The sequence below is a fragment of the Asterias amurensis genome, chromosome 7 (assembly GCF_032118995.1).
Source record: "Asterias amurensis chromosome 7, ASM3211899v1".
NCBI classification, from domain to species: Eukaryota; Metazoa; Echinodermata; class Asteroidea; order Forcipulatida; family Asteriidae; genus Asterias; species Asterias amurensis.
Window position 1 is genome coordinate 22,759,956 of NC_092654.1, and position 21,470 is coordinate 22,781,425.

The 21,470-nt window shown below is 37.8% G+C and overlaps 2 protein-coding genes across 6 annotated transcripts in view; one reads left to right on the plus strand and one right to left on the minus strand.

Annotated features, from left to right (window-relative positions):
* Positions 1-16,917, minus strand: part of LOC139939443 (myosin-IIIb-like) — a 71,468-nt gene extending 54,551 nt beyond the window's left edge. For all 4 annotated transcript variants that reach the window (XM_071935365.1, XM_071935366.1, XM_071935363.1 and 1 more), the window contains exons 1-2: positions 16,735-16,917; positions 14,733-14,819 (exon numbers count right to left, since the gene is read on the minus strand). In XM_071935365.1, coding sequence (XP_071791466.1) covers positions 14,733-14,756 — 24 coding nt within the window. In that variant the 5' untranslated portion in view covers positions 14,757-14,819; positions 16,735-16,917. The remainder of the gene's footprint in view (positions 1-14,732; positions 14,820-16,734) is intronic.
* A 1,117-nt stretch (positions 16,918-18,034) lies between these two features.
* The window catches only part of LOC139939507 (homeobox protein Mohawk-like), a 236,856-nt gene continuing 233,420 nt past the window's right edge, over positions 18,035-21,470 (plus strand). For both annotated transcript variants that reach the window (XR_011786321.1, XM_071935472.1), the window contains exon 1: positions 18,035-18,615. Coding sequence is in view for 1 of the 2 variants with exons in the window: in XM_071935472.1 (XP_071791573.1) it covers positions 18,317-18,615 (299 nt within the window). In the remaining variant the exon portion in view is untranslated. The remainder of the gene's footprint in view (positions 18,616-21,470) is intronic.

A 21,470-nucleotide genomic window follows, 5' to 3' on the forward strand; every position in this document is an offset into this window, starting at 1 on the left:
GAACCACCCCAACTCATTTATAGATTGTTATTACATGGTGTTACCGCAAACTCTTCTATACAATCTAGAATGTTTTTGCACATACTATGCGTCTCTCGTTCTCGGTAAAATCAAGTCAGTCGATGATCCTAGCCAGTTCTCAAGTTCTACGGTGGAGGACGAAACACTACTTACATCACCCTTCACCACTCCATCAATAAAACTGAGTGCTGTTTCCTACCACAGCGTACCATTAGTAAAGCTGTACATTATGCACGCTTGGATCGAGCCGGCAAACAAAGCAAAATATTAAGTGAACGCGGGACTCAAAAACTTCATGATCATTTATGAAACTACTCAAGCTCCTGTGCATGTTTTTCCGCAATCGATGGCAGAAAAACTCGCTTTACTGGTAAAGAGATGAATATGACATTGAGCTGTGGTATATTTATACAGAAGATTTCTGGACGAGTTAGCTCCAGCTGGATGGTTTTCTTGATTCTTCAAGATTTGAGAGGTTTGACAAGCTCACTTGATGAGCAGCTTATAATTAACAGCGTATTCATTATGCAGAAAATCATTAATGGGACTGGCCCTCACCTGTCCATCTCGGCACCCAATTTAACATATTTTCGACCGCATAAGGGTGCTTTCATCACTGGTGCTTTCCTTGCATCACAATTGGTACTACAGTTTGATCTTTTTTTGGCTGGCTGTATTGGTGTGTTTTTTTGTATCAATGGCCAAATAAAATGATAATAACCAACCAGACTAACAATTTTATTTTTTTTTTATTTTTTAAACAGGGCTGTTGAGAAAAAAAACTGAACTTTGAGCGCAAAGCGTGTTAGCTTGCAAGTGCAAAGCCTGAGAGCTTGCAAGCGCTAAGCGTGAAAGCTTGCACAAATTTTTTACAAATATTTTGGGAGGTTTGGGGTTTTAAAAAAAATCAGATTTCCGGTTAAAAACAGAGAAATCACACAGTATCCCTGTGTTTAAACTAAGTTCACACATTTCCTCACAGGGTCTAAAAAAACTGCAAAATCGCAGAGCTGATTATGCTTTGCTTACTAATTTCAAAAACAGGACAAATAATGTCATATTCTCATGTAGCGCTTAAAGGTGCTTCATTGAAATCTTTATTAATCGGGCATTAATTTCTTGCTTGATACGGCTTCTTCAACTATAACCCAGGTAATCATGAACCACTGCTCTATCTTACAGAACATCACACCATTAGTTTAATTAACGAATGACAAGGGTACAGTCAGAGTATGTTAATAAATGTCGGCAGGACATTTTGTTTTTGAGAAGCGAAATACCTTTTACCCAGTTATAAAACATGTTATATTGGTTGATGATAAACTACCTTTTCTGAGCATTTTATTTTAATGCAAATATTGACGATTAATTTAACTAAATATGTACATACGGTATGTGTAATTAGGCACAAAGCATAGAATTTATATTTCTATTTTTATGGGGGTAAATTGGATTTTTTTTTTTTATTCAGCCAAGTTACATTCACCATTTTGTAAATTTGTATCTTTGTATTGTGGTGCTGTTGCCCTGGTTTTACTGTAGTCTTCAAGGACACCCGCTCAAGAGCGCTTAGAAAAGTTGGGTAAGCCAACAAGGTTAAAAGAGTGACCTTGCACATCATCCTGTGCATTTCTTGGCAGGCAAGACAAGTAAAATACTTAACTGACCACAGGAGAATATTTTATATAAAGCATCAATTAGGCCTACCACAATTAAAATGAATGTTTACCAAAATGTTACTAGTGCACAAGTTCCTCATATCAATAGCTCATTAAAGGAACACGTTGCCTTGGATCGGTCGAGTTGGTCTTTGAAAAGCGTTCTGTAACCGTTTTTTATAAAATGCATATGGGTAGAAAGATGTTGTAAAAGTAGAATACAATGATCCACACAAACATGCCTCGAAATTGCACGATTTTCCTTTTACCTCGTCGACTAACACGGTCGGCCATTTATGGGAGTCAAACTTTTGACTCCCATAAATGGCCGACCGTGTTAGTTCGCAAAGTAAAAGGAAAACCGCGCAATTTCGAGGCAAACTTGTGTGGATTATTGTATTCTACTTTTAAAACATCTTTCCAACCATATGCATTTTACAAACGCTTTTTATAGACCAAGGCCGATCCAAGGCAACGTGTTCCTTTAAAATAAATCACACACTGCGGTCCTAATTACTTTTATGCTTTCCTCTACTGAGCTGTGTACACATTGTGCCTTCATAAATCCCAAGCTCTGTTGGCCCTCGTAAACATGTGACGCCATGGGTGGTCTATGCATCATTAATGTACAGCAAACATTTTAAAGGCACTAGACATAGATACTATAAGTAATTACTAAAAATAATTGTCTCAGCATGAAAACTTACTTGGTAACAAGCAATGGGGATATGTTGATAGTACAAAACATTATTGTGAGAAATGACTCCCTCTGAAGTAACATAGTTTTTTGTTTTAAGATATCATTTCTCACTCAAATATTCAAAGACTTCAGGCCTGAAGCCTTTTTTAGGCATCTGAAAACACTTAACAATTTGTGCAACAATTTTTCATTATTATTCTCTTGCAACTTCCATGACCAAATTGAGTCAACATTTTCACAGACTTGTGTTTATGCATATAATGGGAAACACCAAGCGAGAATACTGGTCTTTGACAATATTATCAAACGTGTCCAGTGCCTTTAAGATCCCACTGGCACTTAAGCACACATACTGTCAACATTCACTGTCTACCAATTTTCAACACCATGACAACGAAATTGGTGCAGTGTTTGCAAGGCTTTTATTTTTATGCAAAAGTGAACACATCACAGAAGCCTGAATGTCATTACACTCCATTACATTTTCACACGCCACATCAGGTAGTTATTCCTGGTTATTATGAAGCATAAAAGCTTGCTAAAGCATGATTACATGTACATGTAGTCTTGGTTTCAAGACACTCTGCAGCTGTTAAGCAGTGTTGTGCAGAAGCGCCGGCTGCTGGCGATTTTGCCGGCTACTCGGTCCTTTGCTGCCGGCTACTTCAGAAAATCTTAGTCTGCTGCCATCAGCATCTCAAAAGACTCCCATTATAACAGTGTCAACATTTTGAATTGTGTCGTGCTATCAAAACCACCAGTCTAAGACCCAGGGTACATTTCATCCCTGGTGACCAATTCAAGAATGACATCAGAGACCAAATAGAATTGGACAACTAACGGACCCCTTGCATAGCTGATGTCCGGCCATGGAAATACGAGTGTCTATACGCGTCACGCGCAACTCTCTGCCAATGATAGGTCTTCTTGACCTCAGTGAGGGCGCTGTTTGAGCTTGTGACATCATGTGCAAGGGGGCCTATAGGTTTCTGGGTCTGGTTATATATTCTTGTTAGAGCAAAACGAGAAGAGCTAAGACAATAAAGAAATTCCAATTTTAGATGTGGGAGGAAAACCCCAGAGAATTATTCCAGGGAAAACCCAAGCAATCAAGTAGGGACTGATTTGTACAAGTCTTTAGTTTTACGATACAAAGCCTATAATGCAGCAACTTCTGAACAATGTGCAGGTACAATTAACCATCCGGGGAGCAATAACGCTATCCATGAAGACATTTCCAATCACTTGTTTATGTCCTTCGAAAACTCTTCATGCTTCACCTCAGTTATCTTCAATTATCAGCGCTGACTGTGCGGCCGTGCTCAAACATATGTCTTGAGAATCAGAAATCATTGCAACATCAGTCAGAACAAAAACCAAGCTCTTGTAGATGTATCGGCATTAACATAATTGTACAGGCCAGAACAGGTGTGCAAACAAACCAATAGATCCTACGTCTGACGTCAGAGACTTTGCAGGCAACCGGTTCCAGGAAATCTCCAAAACGAAATCATTCCCATTTATATTTTCACATAATTTTTGTGATGATAATACAATACTATAGGAAGAATATCTGCTTCACTGCGGCTCTTTTTAATGTCAGGCCTTGGTAAAGATACATACAGAAACAGTTAAATTGATACTTCGCAGAGTCAACTGAGGCAATCACCTCCATGCCCCTTGGTGTCCCCTCGAAATGTTCCTGTGGAAATTGAAGTGTTTCTCATAGTGCTCTTAGGCAAAAACTGCCTTGCCCTTTAAGGGCAGTGGACACTGTTGGTAATTACTCAAAATAATTATCAGCATAAAACCTCACTTGGTAACGAGTAATGGGGAGAGGTTGATATTATAAAACATTGTGAGAAACGGCTCCCTCTGAAGTGACCTAGTTTTCGAGAAAGAAGTAATTTTCAACGAATTTGATTTCGAGACCTCAAGTTTAGAACTTGAGGTCTCGAAATCAACCATCTAAACGCACACAACTTCGTGTGACAAGGGTGTTTTTTCTTTCATTATTATCTCGCAACTTCGACGACCAATTGAGCTCAAATTTTCACAGGTTTGTTATTTCATGCATATGTTGAGATACACCAAGTGAGAAGACTGGTCTTTGACAATTACCAATAGTGTCCAATGTCTTTAAGGCCGTGTCAGACAGGGCAATATTTACAGAAAACTTTGAGACAAACAAATGCACAGCATGCCTAAGGAACACCTCGGCAGCACAAGAGACCCTATTTAGCTGTTAAACCCACTATCCACAGCATGCAGGAAAATAATAAGAAAAATAAGATAGGATTGAGTTTTCTTGGTAAAGATTGCCAGCTGGAACTGGTTGGCTGTAAATTGCCTCATGTAGTGACATGGCTTTTACATGAAGTACATGTAACATGTTATGTACACATGTAGCCCCAGGTGACAAGGCCCCAAGGCCGGAGTGTTGCAACTGTCACTTGCTTGTTGTAATTTTCACCAACATTGTTCCCTCCGTTTTTCGTTTATTTTATTTGTCTATTTTTTCCCCATTTTTTTCACATCCTGCTGAGCAGAGTAATTAGATTTTGCCATCAATGGAATACAAATCCCAAGCAATTATAAAAAGTAGGCGTAACAAACCACAAAAAGACTCTGTATTGTCACTTCAGACAGGAACACGAAAGCCACTGAAATTTGATTCAAATTTCTTTACAAGTCCTGATGCGTGACTGCTGGAAAAACAAACTGGATTTATATTGTCCTTTTCAACTTGAGAGACATCAGCGATTGAATTTTTTTTTATTGAATTTCTTTCAGCTTTAAATCCTGTCTTTCTATTCCGGCCCCAGCTTCAGCTCCGGCAGTTACTGTCCTTGAGTTTTGGAAGAAACACAATTTACAACTTTCTACAAATTCTTACATGCCAAGTAATTTGGTTTAAAAATCTTGTGATTTTATCAACTCTTTTTATATTCCTACATTTTATTGGTATGTATTGTATTGCTTTATAACTACCTATAATAAGATTATTTTTTTCTATCTGTAGTATATGTAGTTGCTGATTTTTGTATTTTTGTGAAGACTTTCAGGCCTTGCATAAGGTGTTATATAAATGGTTTTTTTATGAGGGAATAAAAGAGTAGGCGACGAGTTCTTAAACGGCCGTTTAAAACTGGCAGGGTTGTTGCTGTGTGATAAAGGCCCAAGCCGAAGGCGAGGGCCTTTATTGCACGGCCACGACCCTGTAAGGTTTTAAACAGCCCTTTAAGAAAAAGTCACTACTCTTTTATTCTCATTCATAAATGCCCTTATGTTAAAAAGCGAAATAATCTCACTGTTTCTGTGACACTGTTTCTTTTGCGAATTTTTCAAAAACTTTTGTAAAAATGTTTTGTGCACGTCGGTCGGTGTGTACGTGCGTTTACACACATATTACGCGCTTTTACTAATAGCTATGAATTGCGTTCCGCGTAATTTACATTGGCGTACATGAGCTTGCGCACCCAACACGTGAAGCCAGCCGGTCTTAAACAGCAACAGATGTGTCTTTATCAACCGTTTAAACACACCCACATGACACGCTCTCCACCATTATTATTATTAAAGTAAATAGCATCTTTACATGGAACTAAATGATATTCAACACTAGTGAATATTAGTTTTAGGCCAGTAAACTGTCTCGGACTGAACAAGCCAGAGAACAACATGGCTCAAAGTAAGCATTGGACACTGCAGGCCTGTGGCCAGTGATTTTAGTGTTGGCCAGTAAACTGAAGACTGAACAAGCCAAATAGTCTTCTGTTTTAAATTGAATATTGAATTAATACCTCACTGTGTATGAATATCTTTGTGTAAAAAAATATTGACTGAACTTATATAAATATCTTTCAATATCGGTTGACTACATTTCTAAGTACTCCGTTACCAATAAAACAAATGAGATCAATTGATCTTCTCTCAATTCTCGTGGAACTTATTTTGATTCTGGTCTTGTGAAATAAATTCTGGTTATTAATTTTTTAGGTGTTCGGGCCAACAGCCCGGAACACCTCTTATTTTTGTTCGTTTTTTTTATTTTTATTGATACTTCTTCTTCTTCTTCTTCTTCTTCTTCTTCTTCTGTACGTCCCTTGTCCCCTAACAGAAAAATCTTTCCAAACATCGTATGAACTTGAAACTTCACACATAGTTAGATATTTATTAGGAGAAGAAACCACATGAGTTACGTCATGATGACGTCATCCATTCTTGAGTTATGAATATTCAAAGCTTATTAAATCAAAAAATCATAACTTTTGATCTACATGAGGGATTCTTACAATCGAAACATCATTGGAATTGTCATTGAAAACTCCGTAAACGCCCCACAGACATGACCCCATTTCGATGTTGTCTTCTGGCTCAAAAAAGAGGTTGAAAATTTCAAAATTCACGTCTAAAGAACAACGTAAATCCCCATTGGTATGTGCATAAACATTGCACGTAGGCATACACACAACGTGTAGTGTACAGCGGTGCAGCAGAGTCACGCTCCAGTGATCATCCATAGAGCGCGAAAAAGCTTCATGAAGAATAGTCTTCGTTCCAGGCGGTTTAAACATACATGCCCCTTACAGTCTTTTCTACAGTCGTCAATATTTCCTAAGTTCATATTTCCTAAACTACATAAGCTATTTTGACAATCTATACATCATATAAAAGGGCTTTACGTACTTTACAGAAATGGATATGTTGGTGAACTTTCGTTGACCATTTGACCTGTTTAAACCAGAAGTGCCTGTGAAATGATTTGAAAGGGCGTTGTTTATTGCCTTTTAGGTTGAAATATACATCCTTTGATGCTTTACCATCACAGCATACAAGTCTGGCAAAGGTCTGATTAAAATAAATATTACCGATGATGTCACCAAACATACACTTTTACTAGAGTAATCATTTTACTGACACGGTCGGCCATTTATGGGAGTCAAAAATTTGACTCCCATAAATGGCCGACCATGTTCGTCGACGAGGTAAAGGGAAAACCGTGCAATTTCGAGGCATGTTTGTGTGGATCATTGTATTCTACTTTTAAAACATCTTTCCAACCATGCATTTTATAACAAACGGTTACAACTGCTTTTCAAAGACCAACTCTATCGATCCAAGGCAACATGTTTCTTTAATTAGCATCAAGTTTAGCAGGTACCAGCACGTTGTTATAATATTTACAATTTGTATTTATATTTTTAGTTTTTATGCTTCGTATGCCTCTTGCACCTACAGCTTCTGACGATGCAGTAAAGTGCCATGCACAGAAAGAAGTGCCTCATTGTACACAATTTACAACAATGGAGCTCAGAGTCTGCTAAAGATAAACTCCGCCTTAACAACAGGAAGCCAGGCTCTTTGCTCCAAAACGGATGGATTTCTTGTCATCTCTGATTTCCGTTCCATTGTATTCATCGTAACCAGTCTTAGTCCAGCGGATCTACGTCTTTGACCCTCCCCCCCCCCCCCAACTGATATCGTAATTGTGAAAGAGCATCAATTGTCAAAGCTCTTTCTTCAAATCCCTAGCTGCTCATCTGTTTAATTTACAAATGCACCTCATTAATTTCACTAATATTACAATTTTCAACAGTGGCACACTCCATTAAGGAATTACAAACAGTGCACCGATGTCATGGCCTCTGTCTGTTGCCATGGATTTGGCTTCGGTGACCATTCAAAAGTTTCCCAGACAGTTTTAAGATCTGGGTCTGTCCACACTAATGGGTCTTTTTGGTTCCAAAATATAACTTTTGGGACTGTGACTGGGAGGGTACACAAAATACAACATTTTCCCCTGTATTTTGTTTTGTACAATTCTCTGCTGATAGTGAGTGTGCTTACCAAACAGTATAACAAATGTCTTATTATTTAAGAAGTTACGCAGTTTTCTTTAAGACACATTGTTTGTAACGAGGACAGACATTTTGTATTGGAATTGACTAGAAATGGATGACACAAATAATTAATTAATCGATTTACTCAAAGGTTAATTAAGTTAGACCCATTGCCCCTATTTTTATGGTTATCTGTATAAACCAAGAGTACCTTGAGGTTTTTCAGCTGGTATGAATGTTTGTTTTTAACATGGACAGACATATTGTGACAAATATCTGTCCATGTTACAAACCTCTTCTTCAAGATAATTCCCACGCAGATGTCTTGGTTTTGCCTGGAAACATTCTTTGCAGGGACAGCATTGTAGGGGACAACATTTTTGGCAATCTGTTTATATTATTATGCCTTTCTCACCATTTATGTACGAAATGTCTGTCCAACATTCCCCTGTTACAAACATAATCATCTTGAAGATGATCCCCAGTTATTGCTAAAATACAGATAAATGTGTCTTGCTCTTTGCAAACAAAAACCTTGAAGTGATTTGGAATGTGCATGGGAAACAAGCTTGACAAAACTCTTCTTGTTTATTTTTGTCACCCATTTATAAAAAAAAGTCACATCAAATGGTCCCATTAGTGTGGACAGACCCATCTGTTTTCAATATGGCCCAAATGGAAGCTGGTAACTTCCACAAAATGAAAATGTTTTAAAATAACGATTAACATAATATTAAAATAAATCAATTTGTATTGTTGCTATAAGTTCACAAATTTTGGGTTGAACAAAAAAAAATTGACTAGATCAAGACTTGAACCAGTGACATCCACTCCCATCCAGAATACCATGCCATAAATTTGTTTAGTGAGGTTTGTGAAGACACCATGTACATAAAACACTCTGTGAATTGTCAGGGTTGAAACAGTGAGTTGTTACTGTCACAGCCTGTTCTTCTGTTTGTGTACACGGTGTCTCTGCAAACTTCATCAGATTGTACTCCCACCATGCCAAGTTCCAAATTCTACTTGCCATAAATTTGCACCAAAAAGAAATCAGGAAAATGAATCTTTGAAAAACCTTGAAGCAATATTATCTTCCACATCAATACAAAGAGAGCACAGTGTGCAAGTCAAGCTTCCTTAATCCTTTTTTTCCAATCTTTTTTTTTTTAAGCTCTCAAGAAAATAACTGACAGACATTAAAAAAAATGAATTGAGATAAAAGTCTCAAATTTCTAATTTCAAATTGCTAAAACAATTATTTGGAAAGAGCCTGGAGAACATTATTTGAACTTTACATGTTTGTCACTGCTTCCATTTATTTACTAAATAACAAATTGACATAACACTAAACCCTTTGTCCGATTGAACTGACATTGAACTCTATTTTGATCAAGATACGTACATCAGTCGCCATGACGAAAGATCAACTGATGCAGATCGCCTGGTGACAACTTTTTGTGAAGAAACAGATCTTGAGATGAAGATAAATGAGTTTGGACGGTTGACACCAGGATAAGAGTTAATGGAATCAACCTTAGAACTTGGCGGGAATCTAAGTACACTGTTAAGTAAAAGCTGATGAGCACTAAAGCAATTTAAGTAAAAAACGTTTCAACTTGCCTGACAAGCACTCTACCCATGTAAATAAAGCATACACTTTAAAACCACCAGCTGAACATGACTGATGATTTTGAATTGGGCCTTCGTCTTTAAAGGCAGTGGACACTATTGGTAATTGTCAAAGACTAGCCTTCACAGTTGGTGTATCTCAACATGCATAAAATAACAAACCTGTGAAAATTTTCGATCTTCGAAGTTGCGAGATAATGATGAAAGAAAACTAACCCCTGTCACACGAAGTTGAGTGCGTTTAGATGGTTGATTTCGAGACCTCAAATTCTAAATCTGAGGTCTCGAAATCAAATTCGTGGAAAATTACTTCTTTCTCGAAAACTATGGCACTTCAGAGGGAGCCGTTTCTCACCATGTTTTATGCCATCAACCTCTCCCCATTACTCGTCACCAAGAAAGGTTTTAGGCCAATAATTATTTTGAGTAATTACCAATAGTGTCCACTGCCTTTAACATGGGTGAGAGTTTTTGCTGAAAAAGGTCAGTAACCAGGATTCAAATTTTAGAAGGCCTGTTGAAATGATGACATTTCCTCTGAAGTACATTGTAAAAGTACCTCTGTAGCAAGAGTTGTACATTTTTTAAAGGAGTTTCTGAACAGTATCCTCAGCACTTGAGGGGTACATCAAAGAGCATGATTTATTTCATTTCAAGAAAATAATTGACGGACATTTAAAAAAAAAAAAAGGAATTGAGATAAAAGACTCAAATTTCTCATCTCTGCAAATGAACTTCCAAAATTACAGGGTCTGATACTTCAAGAAGGCGATAATATCTATAGGTGATTGCCCCCAAGCCCCTAGTCAGTGCCTTTGTGCCCTTATGAAGTGCCCAAATGTACTAGTAGACATTCCTTCTTTATATTAACACTAGTTGCCCTGAAATTGTCCAGTGAAAAATGCTAAAGGCTGGACACTCCAGTTCTCAGTCCGCACTGTATGCTACTAAAACTTGTTAAAAATTGCTCATATTTCTTCCATTAGAGATTTTTAATTGTGTAATAGCACAATGCAGTCAGACCAGAGAAGTATGTAACTCTGGTAAAAGTTGTGACTTTGAACGGTGGGAACACCACCAACGCAAAAATATTACTAACAAAACAGTTACTTTGTTTACATTTCTTTACAATCGTGTGTCACCAAAGATTTGATTTCCTAGGTATTGATTTGGTTCAAGGTGAAGGTCTGAGGCACACGCCTATATTCTGACTACCTTTGCACAGGTGTGCCACGAACAATCTGTACATGTGTCTAACCAAGGTTCCAAAGTAAACTCTCTGCATACAAAATAATAAACAGGACATTTATAAAGCGCCTTTTACCAAGAGAATGCAAAGCGCTGAAAGGGAATGAAGAGAAAACCAGAATAATCGGGGAGGCAGACAGGAAAAAACCCAGATTACTTAAAAGAAATATAGCCCTGGCCTTTTTTAAAGGAGTGAGATCGGTTGAATTGTAACGTGTGTTTTTTTTTCTTTTTCTTTCTTTTTCTGATAGACCACTGATTGATTCCAATTGTTGGAACATTACATTTTTAAAATCAACTTTGTTGCTGTTTTTGTGAAATACTTGAAGACTGGTTCCACCATCAACTTGGTTCTACTGTTGTTGTTTTCATTCAATGACTGGTTTTGTTTAACATTTTTTTAATTATTCTGAAACCAAACAAAACCTATAATTGTGAGTTCAGCAGAATGCATCAAGGGTGCACAGATTTTGCATCAAAAGTCCAAAGTAAATTGTGTGTTTTTATATTTGTTTTTTTCTCAGTCATCAGATTTATAATGTAATTTTACACTAACTTTTTGTATTCCTAAATTTGCATAAATCTACAATTTACTTTGTGTAATTCTATCTTTGTAACAGCAGGGTTCTTCCCAGGATTGTTTAAACTGTGGGGCGTTCTGGACCCAAATTGTATTAAAGTCACCTGGAAGTGGAATTTTGTCAAAATAAAGCTTTTGTCACTTATGTGTTTTGATGAGTAGAATATGAATAAGGTTCTAAAAATTTAGTTTCCATTTTATTAACAAATTTAAAAGAAGGCCCGACCCGAGGGGGCGCTGTTCGTGACGTCAATCGAGGCGCGATATTTGAAGCACCACGACTCGAAGTGTTTGCTGCACAGCACTGGAAAAGATGTCAGACCGGACCACTTTGCAAACTGACCCAATTTTTAGTTGTATTGCTGCCTCCAGCAGCAATACACCAGCAGCAATACACTGTTTGACCTTGCCGGAAAAATGCAAGAAATAAACCTTTTTTCGAAACGTACAAACTCACGACTAGGACTTGAATGTACTTGCATACGTGTGTTCGATAATGTTCGATCGAGGCAAAGTCTGCCTCGATTGACGTCACAAAAGGGGTAGGCGGAGTAACCCCCCAAACATTTTTATCTATTTTTTAAACATATATAAATCATTACAAACAATTACTCAAAAAATTATTTTATTGTTTGATTAACATATACTCTAATGTTTGGGTATATATTTTTTTATGGTAATTTTGTACAAATGGATTAAATGGAGGATATACCTTTGGCTATTACTCTACAAATGAATGACTAATAAAAGTTATTTGATTAGAGGCACAGCAGTAGGCCCTAATTGTTTATAATCATTTTATAAATAATTCCCTTTAAAGGAATGTGGTTTTAGAGAGAGGGATTCAAAATCAAATACGAACTTTTCATTCTGTGTGGACATAACTACTTCAGATTTTCGACAATATCTCAAAACTTTAATGCAACCACCTTTCGAAATGAAATTTCATAAAATAAAAAAAATCTTCCTCCGCTCGTTCGACCTATTTCCTCATTTTTGATGTGCATGAAACTATTTACTTAATCAGAGTCCAGCATTCTCCAGAAGACGATCAGAGCATACTGATCGAAACGTCGAGTTAACCCAACGGTTCTTTTCAGAACCACCCAACTCATTTAGAGATTGTTATTACATGGTGTTACCGCAAACTCTTCTATATCTTATCTCCACCATGCAAAGTTTCAAATCCTACTTATTTACTTAATGTTCATCACGCTCAGTCACGTCACAAAGCAAGGACAGTTCATGACATTAATTGAAATCTTAGTTTATATAACCTAGATCATCAGTTCAATACAAATAGACTAATGGATCCTAATGGCAATATGGGTGGGACTGGGAGGGGAGCCTCATAAATAAAATTATTCTGCCACAATACAGAATAAACAAACAGTAGGCCCTCCCATGAGCCGCATGAATATTATGAAGATTGAGAAACACTTCCTTTCAAAGAAATCTGGTTGTAGAAAGAGGGATTCAAAATCATTTGATGCATGAACCGCATGAATAATGAAGACTCTACACAGCAAAAAGACGGAATGTCAGCTGGTTTTAAAAGAAACTGTCCTACTATAGGCCTACATTGTAATCAGAGTTTTCCCTGAAAATATTTCAAAATTGTGACTGAAGCTTTTGGTAATTTGTCAAAGACCAGTCTTCTCACTTGGCGTATCTCAATATGCATAAAATAACAAACCTGTGAAAATTTGAACTCTTGAATTGGTTGTCGAAGTTGCCAGATAAAAATGAAAGAAAAAAGTCCTTGTCACACAAATTTGTGTGCTTTCAGATGCTTGATTTCGAGACCTCAAAATCTAGAGATCTTTAAATCAAATTCGTGGAAAATTACTTCTTTCTCGAAAGCTACGTCCGTTACTTCACAATGTTTTATATTATCAACAGCTCTCTATTGATCAGTACCAAGTAAGGTTTTATGCTAATAATTATTTTGAGTATACCAATAGTGTCCACTGCCTTTAACGTAGGCCTATGCTCTTCACAATCACGTATGCTCTACAGATTTAACCTAATCAATTTCTATTTCATTTTCCAGATAATTACTAATCCTTCAGTACATTGTTATGTCTGTCTCAAGTAAGTTTTGTTTCCTGAAAATATTAATTTCAATTTGTTTGTTTTCTATTTAACAGCAATGCATACTAAATGACTGACTTGTAAACATTATAGTTACTTGATTTACGATACCAAAAGTAACTTCCAGCTGTTATTCAAGGCAATTTATTATACACATATTGACTGGCAATGAGGCAACTAGTATACGTCTATTCCCACGAGGGACTTTGAGTGACCAGAAGAGCGACCTATTTCCCGAGGCCGAAGACCGAGGGAAATACATGTAGGCCCCTCTTCTGGTCACTCACAGGCTCGAGGGGGAATAGTCGTACACTAGTTACCAAATTATGCCAGTCAATATGTGTTTTATAACACAGCTCAGTCTTAAAATGTCAAATAAGAACAGAAAAGGAATTTTGTAGTTTGTTCACGGTTCAAGTCAAGAGAGGGCGGTTTTACCGCGGGCACTATTTGCAAAGACTAGTGCCCGCTCTGGTACTATTCCCGCAAAACACGCGCGCGCGATGACTAGCCTATATTAGTTCATCCCACGTGACCGTGTTGCAGCCAACCAGAATACAGAAAAAGCAAGAGGTGTGTTATAAAAGAGTATAATCCTTGGGGATTTGCTGATCTTTCATAGTATTATCAAATTCTATTATGGCCATTTCCATGTTTCAGTTTGTAATATCAGGGACGCCAATATCCTGATAAAAAAAAATACAATGATCCACACAAATTTCCCTCGAAATTGCGTGGTTTTCTATTTTCCTTGCAAACTAACACAGTCAGCCATTTATGGGAGTCATGAATTACTCCCATAAATGGCCGACCGAATTTTTCAACATGGTCAGATGTACAACTCAAAATTTTGGAGGAAAATTGCTAATTCTTATTTTTTGCTTGTTTTACTGCTTAACAGGTTCATTACATTAGGCCCTGGATTTTCGATAAAAGTTGAGTGAATACAAACTCACCACTGATATCTTACGATCTATCATAGTCTGAATCAGGAAGTCCTTAGGTATTTTCAGCTCTTGGCATCCTGGTGATCATCGTTGCAGCTGCAGACAAACAAGATTACAAAAATTAATAATTTATGATAAAACAATTTCAAGGTTTGAGACTGGAAGTCATCCCAACTTTTTTTTTTATACTTAGAATGCTACGATGCTCCTCTGATTCAATGACCTCTGATTCAATGACCTCTGATTATTGAATCTAAACTAAAAATGCCAGTGTATTTCACACTGAATTTTTACTGTACTGTGGCAAGTTTCCTGCGAGACTAATTCAAATCCCGGGAGAAGTCCAACCTCTTGGTTGAAAGTCCCCTTATCCCGAATCCAAATCATACCTAAGACCCGGGGAATACTTTGAGCAGTCTCGGGCTAAGGATGCAGGCTCGTTTGGTGGAAATCTACCGCCCGATCGGTTACTGTTTGTCTGTTGCACTGGAGCAGGGTTGAATATATTTTTACTGGGGTTGGGAGAACATAAATAATGTGACTATAACACAGTTCTGAACTCTTAAATTGCCCCTGGGCAATCTTCTTTAATGCCTCCTGGGTAACTCACTTTCTAATTATATAGTGGAAAATACAGTTCTTCTTGTTATCCTTAATAAACGGGGCCGTTTAAAATCTCTTATAATAAATCATGTCTTCCCGAGTGTCTTCCTCGCAGGAGCCATCCACTTTGCATTAGGAAATTTAGCCACCAAATTGCAAGCGCAAGTACGCCGATTGTTTTGCTGTGTCTCTATTCGAGTCTCCAAGTTAGCTGGACTACTCAACTGATAATGAACGGCTACTCGTCAACCCCAAAGGTCAACTCACGGTCAATCTCTGTGATCGACGCTGGGCCATCCATGTTCTCTGTGAACTCAACTACCAGCTGCCACATCGTCACAATTATTCTGAAACAGTCGCACTAAATACCGACAACTCACGACCCCTCACGACAACTCACGACAACAATTTTTAAATGCAATTAAACAGAACATTTTAACATAATACAACCGTTCAATATGTGCACACCGCATCTAAATCACTTTCAAACTGTTGAAAAAACTGTATTTTGAACTGTAAAAAGGACCGTGTTTTTTACCATGAATTTAGTAACGAACGGAAATATTCGCCATTTTGTCTTTCAACGTACTTGGACGATTCTATTACACCGCAGGGGGCAAGGTTATTTCTGAGGACTGAGTTTTATTTTTTCGTTTTGGTTTTAGCTGCTGATTTTTTCTTTCTTGTTAGTAACTAAGCTGCCACTCTGGAATTCGATGTTAAAAGGGGAAACTTAAATATAATATTGTTTTAAACTCCAATGAGATACATAAAAAAAATGGTTATAGTCATCTTGCATATTGTATCACCCCTGCGGTATAATACAATCGTCCAAGTGTGTCGAAAGACAACATGGCGGATCATACCGTTCGTTACTAAATTCGGGTAAAAAACACCTTTTTTTTCAAATAAAAACATAATTTGTTCAACAGTTTGAAAATTATTTGGGTGCATAGGACTCTTATGCATACATTTATCGGTCAACTTATGTTCAAATGTTCTGTTAAAGTGCATTTAAAAATTGTTGTCGTGAGTTGTTGTGAGAGGTCGTGAGTTGTCGGTATTTAGTGCGACCCTTCTGAAAAGGATACTCAAAATCTCAGCAACACAACCGTAAGCAAACAATTCACGCAGCAATCCGTGTCGAACCTTATCCGGATCGGATAGGGTCAGTGTTGGTTGGTTCAGTAAAATTTCAACACGGATACAAACAGCTTCGCTTTCACACTAGCTCTGCAGGAAATCAGCTTTTTGTTTACACGTGTTGAGGATTGAGGAAGGGCAATGCATTCTTCAATCAATGTAATGTTTCAGAATTCAAGAAACCATCATTCACAATCCAAACCAATATTTTTGGACCCGCCCACAAAACACGCAATAAAAACGGTTCAACAAAAACTACACAAACCTTTTTTACAGCACGTTGAAACCTGTTGATGGAATTGCTCACTCAGCTAGCTCCAAAGTTTGGGGGAAATATTGTAGACTCCCTGCAAAGTGTAGATTCACGTTAAATCACAACAGAAGCAAGATGTTAGGACAGTGTGTTGTGTTTGACTTTGAGTCGTCCTTCGCCACTGTCAAGAATATCGTGTGTGGTGTGTGATGATAGATTGCCAATGTTTTCATTGCGGGTCGATGATAATCACACTGTTGGCTAAAATAAACAGCGACCTCAAGTGGTTCATTGCTAAAATAATAAAATAATCCGCCGACAGAGGGCCTTGTTTTATTGTTGCGGGCTGGCACACGTTGTGGATTCTTCATCATGCTACCGATGATTAAACAATTAAATGGGAAACCACTGTAATTATTTATACACGGCCATTTCTTTATTATTTATAAATCATCATCATTTACAATGTTTAAAATAATCATGCTTTGTGCATGATCATTATTTATAAATAACCATTAATATTTATAAATCATCATTATTATGCATAATTTCTAAACAAGCATTATTATAACACCACTACACTGATTATTGTCATATTATTATATCATCATTTTGACACTCGGGTTCCTACCCCCCCCCCCCCCCCCCCACACACACACACACACTCACCACCCCTGAATAAGACCATCGAGGAAGCTTAAATAAGAGCAGAAGTTTTTTTCTTTCATTTTCATTCTTTTAAAACTGTGACTCTAATTTCCACTGACTTAAAATTTCCCTCTCCACTATTAACTTTTTACATAGCAGACGTCTACAGTACACCAGCACATCATAAAAACATACACTCTATTGTAACCCAACAACAAGCCCATGGAGGTATAACCCATGGAGTGCGTAATAAATACACCCCTTGTCCAGACAGTAGTGTGTCCAGGACGAAAACAAGAAATACCTGCGGTTCTTACAAAAGGGTCGGGTTACAACGTGCTTGTTGACAGTTACCTCAGCGCATAGCGGTTTGTGTTTATAGGGTGAGTTAGCCTTCTGTCAAGGCCTTCGTTGACTGGACAGCTTCATAGAGCCGCTTTCCCAAGCGACTTGAGAAGACACCACGCACCGAGTGGCTGGGTAGTCTCCCCTTCCAGTCGCTAGAAATAGAGGCTATGAAGCTGTTCAGACCACGAAGGCCTTGAGAAAAGGCTAGGGTTGAGCTATCGGTAGTTGACTCATTCCATAATAATGTCTTTGTTATGCCCCTTTTGGAACGGTAAATGCATTTCACCAGTACCAGTGGCAAATGCGTTGAAACCAATGTACCCACTGTGTGAACAAAACCTATGTAAACTTGTTTGCAAACAGAGAACATGTTCTTATGTTGTTGTGAGTGTTGCGTGGCCAGCTACAGTTCTTTGTCATGTCAAAACTTCAAGCCTCACACACCATTGACGATAAAACATATTGATGTTACATCATTAGAGCAGGCTTACATCGGTAAAGTAGTTTACAATCTGCATCTTCAAACTCGGTTTTTTTAACGGAGAAAGTTGTTATAATCAAGTATTGTAACTCTGTTGGAAGTTTAAAAGTCGACACTATGGCGAATCGAGTCACTTACGTGACACAAAATGAACGGCATGTTTTGGAAGATCCCGACACATTCGTGATGAATCTGGTAAACTCTGACAATTCTTGGAACATGGGCCTGGCGGAAGATGTAAGGAGTGATAGTTTAGACACCTCTGACTTGCCAGGAGGACAACAAACGCAACAGGATGGCATGTCAACAGAAACTAGACTTGATGACTGTGGGGTCTCTAGTGGTGAGCGTAATTTGAGCTGCTCGAACCACGGATTGCCGATTAAGGAGCAAGGATCGAGGAGTACGCGGAGCAGGTACAGGTTGCCACTTTAGGCCATTTTTGTTTTACTGAAGACGATCAGAACATACTGATCGAAACGTCGAGTTGTTTTAGTCTGTGTTCTATATGCCTCGCAAAACAAATTATGTCATGTGATTATCACCGGACAGGGCATTTTATGAGTAAGCGCTGCCTCCTGCTGAACACCCAACGAGATTGCCCCAAAATATATAATTATAGGTTTTTACTGAAGACCATCAGAACATACTGATCAAAACGTCGAGTTATTTTAGTCAGTGTACTTTGCCTCGCAAACCAGTTGCATGTTTGGATTTATGTAGACATGCCATTTGCGACACTGTATGTCCATGTCCCATTATGCTAGTGTCACCAAGTATATCTTGCCTGCCATAAAGGCCCTATAGAATATAACGGTCACTATTTAGGTAACGGCTACTGGTCGTGTAAAGGCAATTTTACTTCAATTTTTCAATCAAAATGACAGCTGAGTTACTTCAATACATGTTCAGTGTTTACTTTTCCAAAACTCCAACATAAACAAACACGTTGTGCCATTGTTTATTTTATTTATTAGGCCTATGGACACATGTTTTCCAAGCAATATTATGTCAATGTGATAGCACTGTACAGTTTTATAAATCATCAGCGCTAAATCTGTGCTGTAACACCGGACGAAATGGCCTCAAAATAAATGAGAAAAGCCACACTCGTATCGCTGCAAATCCATCACAGGTAATCTAACACCGCTGAAATTGCATGTTCAAATTGCCAGATTTGAAATTATGTTCAAGCTGCGATTTTCACCCTTGGGGGATTTATACGAATCAGGTCGTGCCTCAAAAGCGCACGAGCCATGGTTTTCCATCCGTCCTTGCGTTGCTATTTGCGGCTTCATGATGCAACCAATGACCTATGATGCAACCCCAATAGAAAAAAATAGTTTGAGCTGCAAATCATCATAACACAACAAATTTAAAATATTTTAAAAGTTATTGGTGGTTTTAAGTTACACCAGGGATAAACATGATTGGTTGTCAAAGGCGCATAGGTTTCAGCATCAATTACGTCATGAATAATTTAAATGTTGTGGTAAAAACATCTGATCAACTCAATTCTACGCTCGAATTTCTTTAATTCTTTAAATGCACTGTACACGTTTGGTATAATTGTCAAAGACCAGTATTCTCACTTGGTGTATCCCATCCATGATATGCATACAATAACAGGCCTGTGAATTTGGGCTCAATCGGTCATCGAAGTTGCGAGAACATTATGACAGAAAAACACCCTAGTTGGACGAATTTTGTGTGCTTTCAGATGGGATTAAAAGGTTCTAACTAGAAGTCTTTTAATATCTTAGTGAGAAATTACATCTTTCTCAAAAACTATTCGTTACTTCAGAGGGAGTCGTTTCCCACAATGTTTTATACTATCAACAGCTCTCCAATGCTTGTTACCAACTCAGTTTTTAAGTTAATTTTTGTTTTGAGTAATTACCAAACACATGTTTAAGTATACAATAATACACTATAAGTGGATGTAAATATATGGGGTGTACAAGGGGATGCGCCATTTGCTTTTTTGATAGCACTGCGGCCAGGTTTCCGGTTGGCCCTTAAAGGAACACGTTGCCTTGGATCGGTCGAGTTGGTCTTTGAAAAGCGTTTGTAACCGTTTTTTATAAAATGCATATGGGTAGAAAGATGTTGTAAAAGTAGAATACAATGATCCACACAAACATGCCTCGAAATTGCGTGGTTTTCCTTTTACCTCGTCGACTAACACGTCGGCCATTTATGGGGGTCAAAATTTTGACTCCCATAAATGGCCGACCGTGTTAGTTCGCACAGTAGAAGGAAAACCACGCAATTTCGAGGCAAACTTGTGTGGATCATTGTATTCTACTTTTACAACATCTTTCTACCCATATGCATTTTATAAAAAACGGTTACAAACGCTTTTGTTTTGACCAACTCGTCCGATCCAAGGCAACGTGTTCCTTTAAAAAGGTGTAAGCTACTATTTTGTTTCAATGTTATTTACTATTCATTGCCTGCGAAATATAGATTTAAAAAACATTGAGATTATCACATTGAATCTGGAAACGTTCAATCCCCGAAGTCGAGATATTTAAAATGGGGGGGGGGGGACTTTCCCCTGCCCCCCCCCCGGTCCCCGCCCCTCCCTGATCCTTTTGCACCTAATCCTACAGTTGCGCCACTGGATGGCTTTATGATGCCTTGTGTTTAGGGCAGCAAATTGATTGATAGGCCTTTATACAAAGGGAAACAAGCCTTGATATTGTATATGAAAACTTTTTATAATTCAGCTTCAATAATATTACTGATTGAATAATAAATTGAATGCAAATCAATTATAGGCCTAAGCCTAATAGGAACCTTTTAACGGATAATTTGCCAGACAAGCGTCTTAAAGCTGAGCCGGTTTGATCCATCGACTCTTGGGACTGGTCTTTTAATAAATCACCGGGGTGTCTTTACAATAACGTGAAATAAAAACCAACATCTTTCATCCAAACCAAAATGCAAAGAATATTATGATCATTTTACTTAATGCCTTAAGATATTTTAATTGAATTTATCTCCCAATGGAGTTTTGCGTAATGTTGGGAAAAATGGCAAAATAATGGCTGTGACGTCATGAATGGTTAGTCTCCTATAACAACAATGGCATAAAGACGGAACTAATCCGCCGCTTTTTCCTAATTCTAGGAAGAATGGAATATTTGCGGTGACGATATCGATTGTAAAGAGCAATAACAACATTCATTGCTATTCATGTTGATCGATGTTAAATTTAAATCGGGGATAAAGCATAGTATCTTGTTAGCCTTACAAAGTGTGTGTA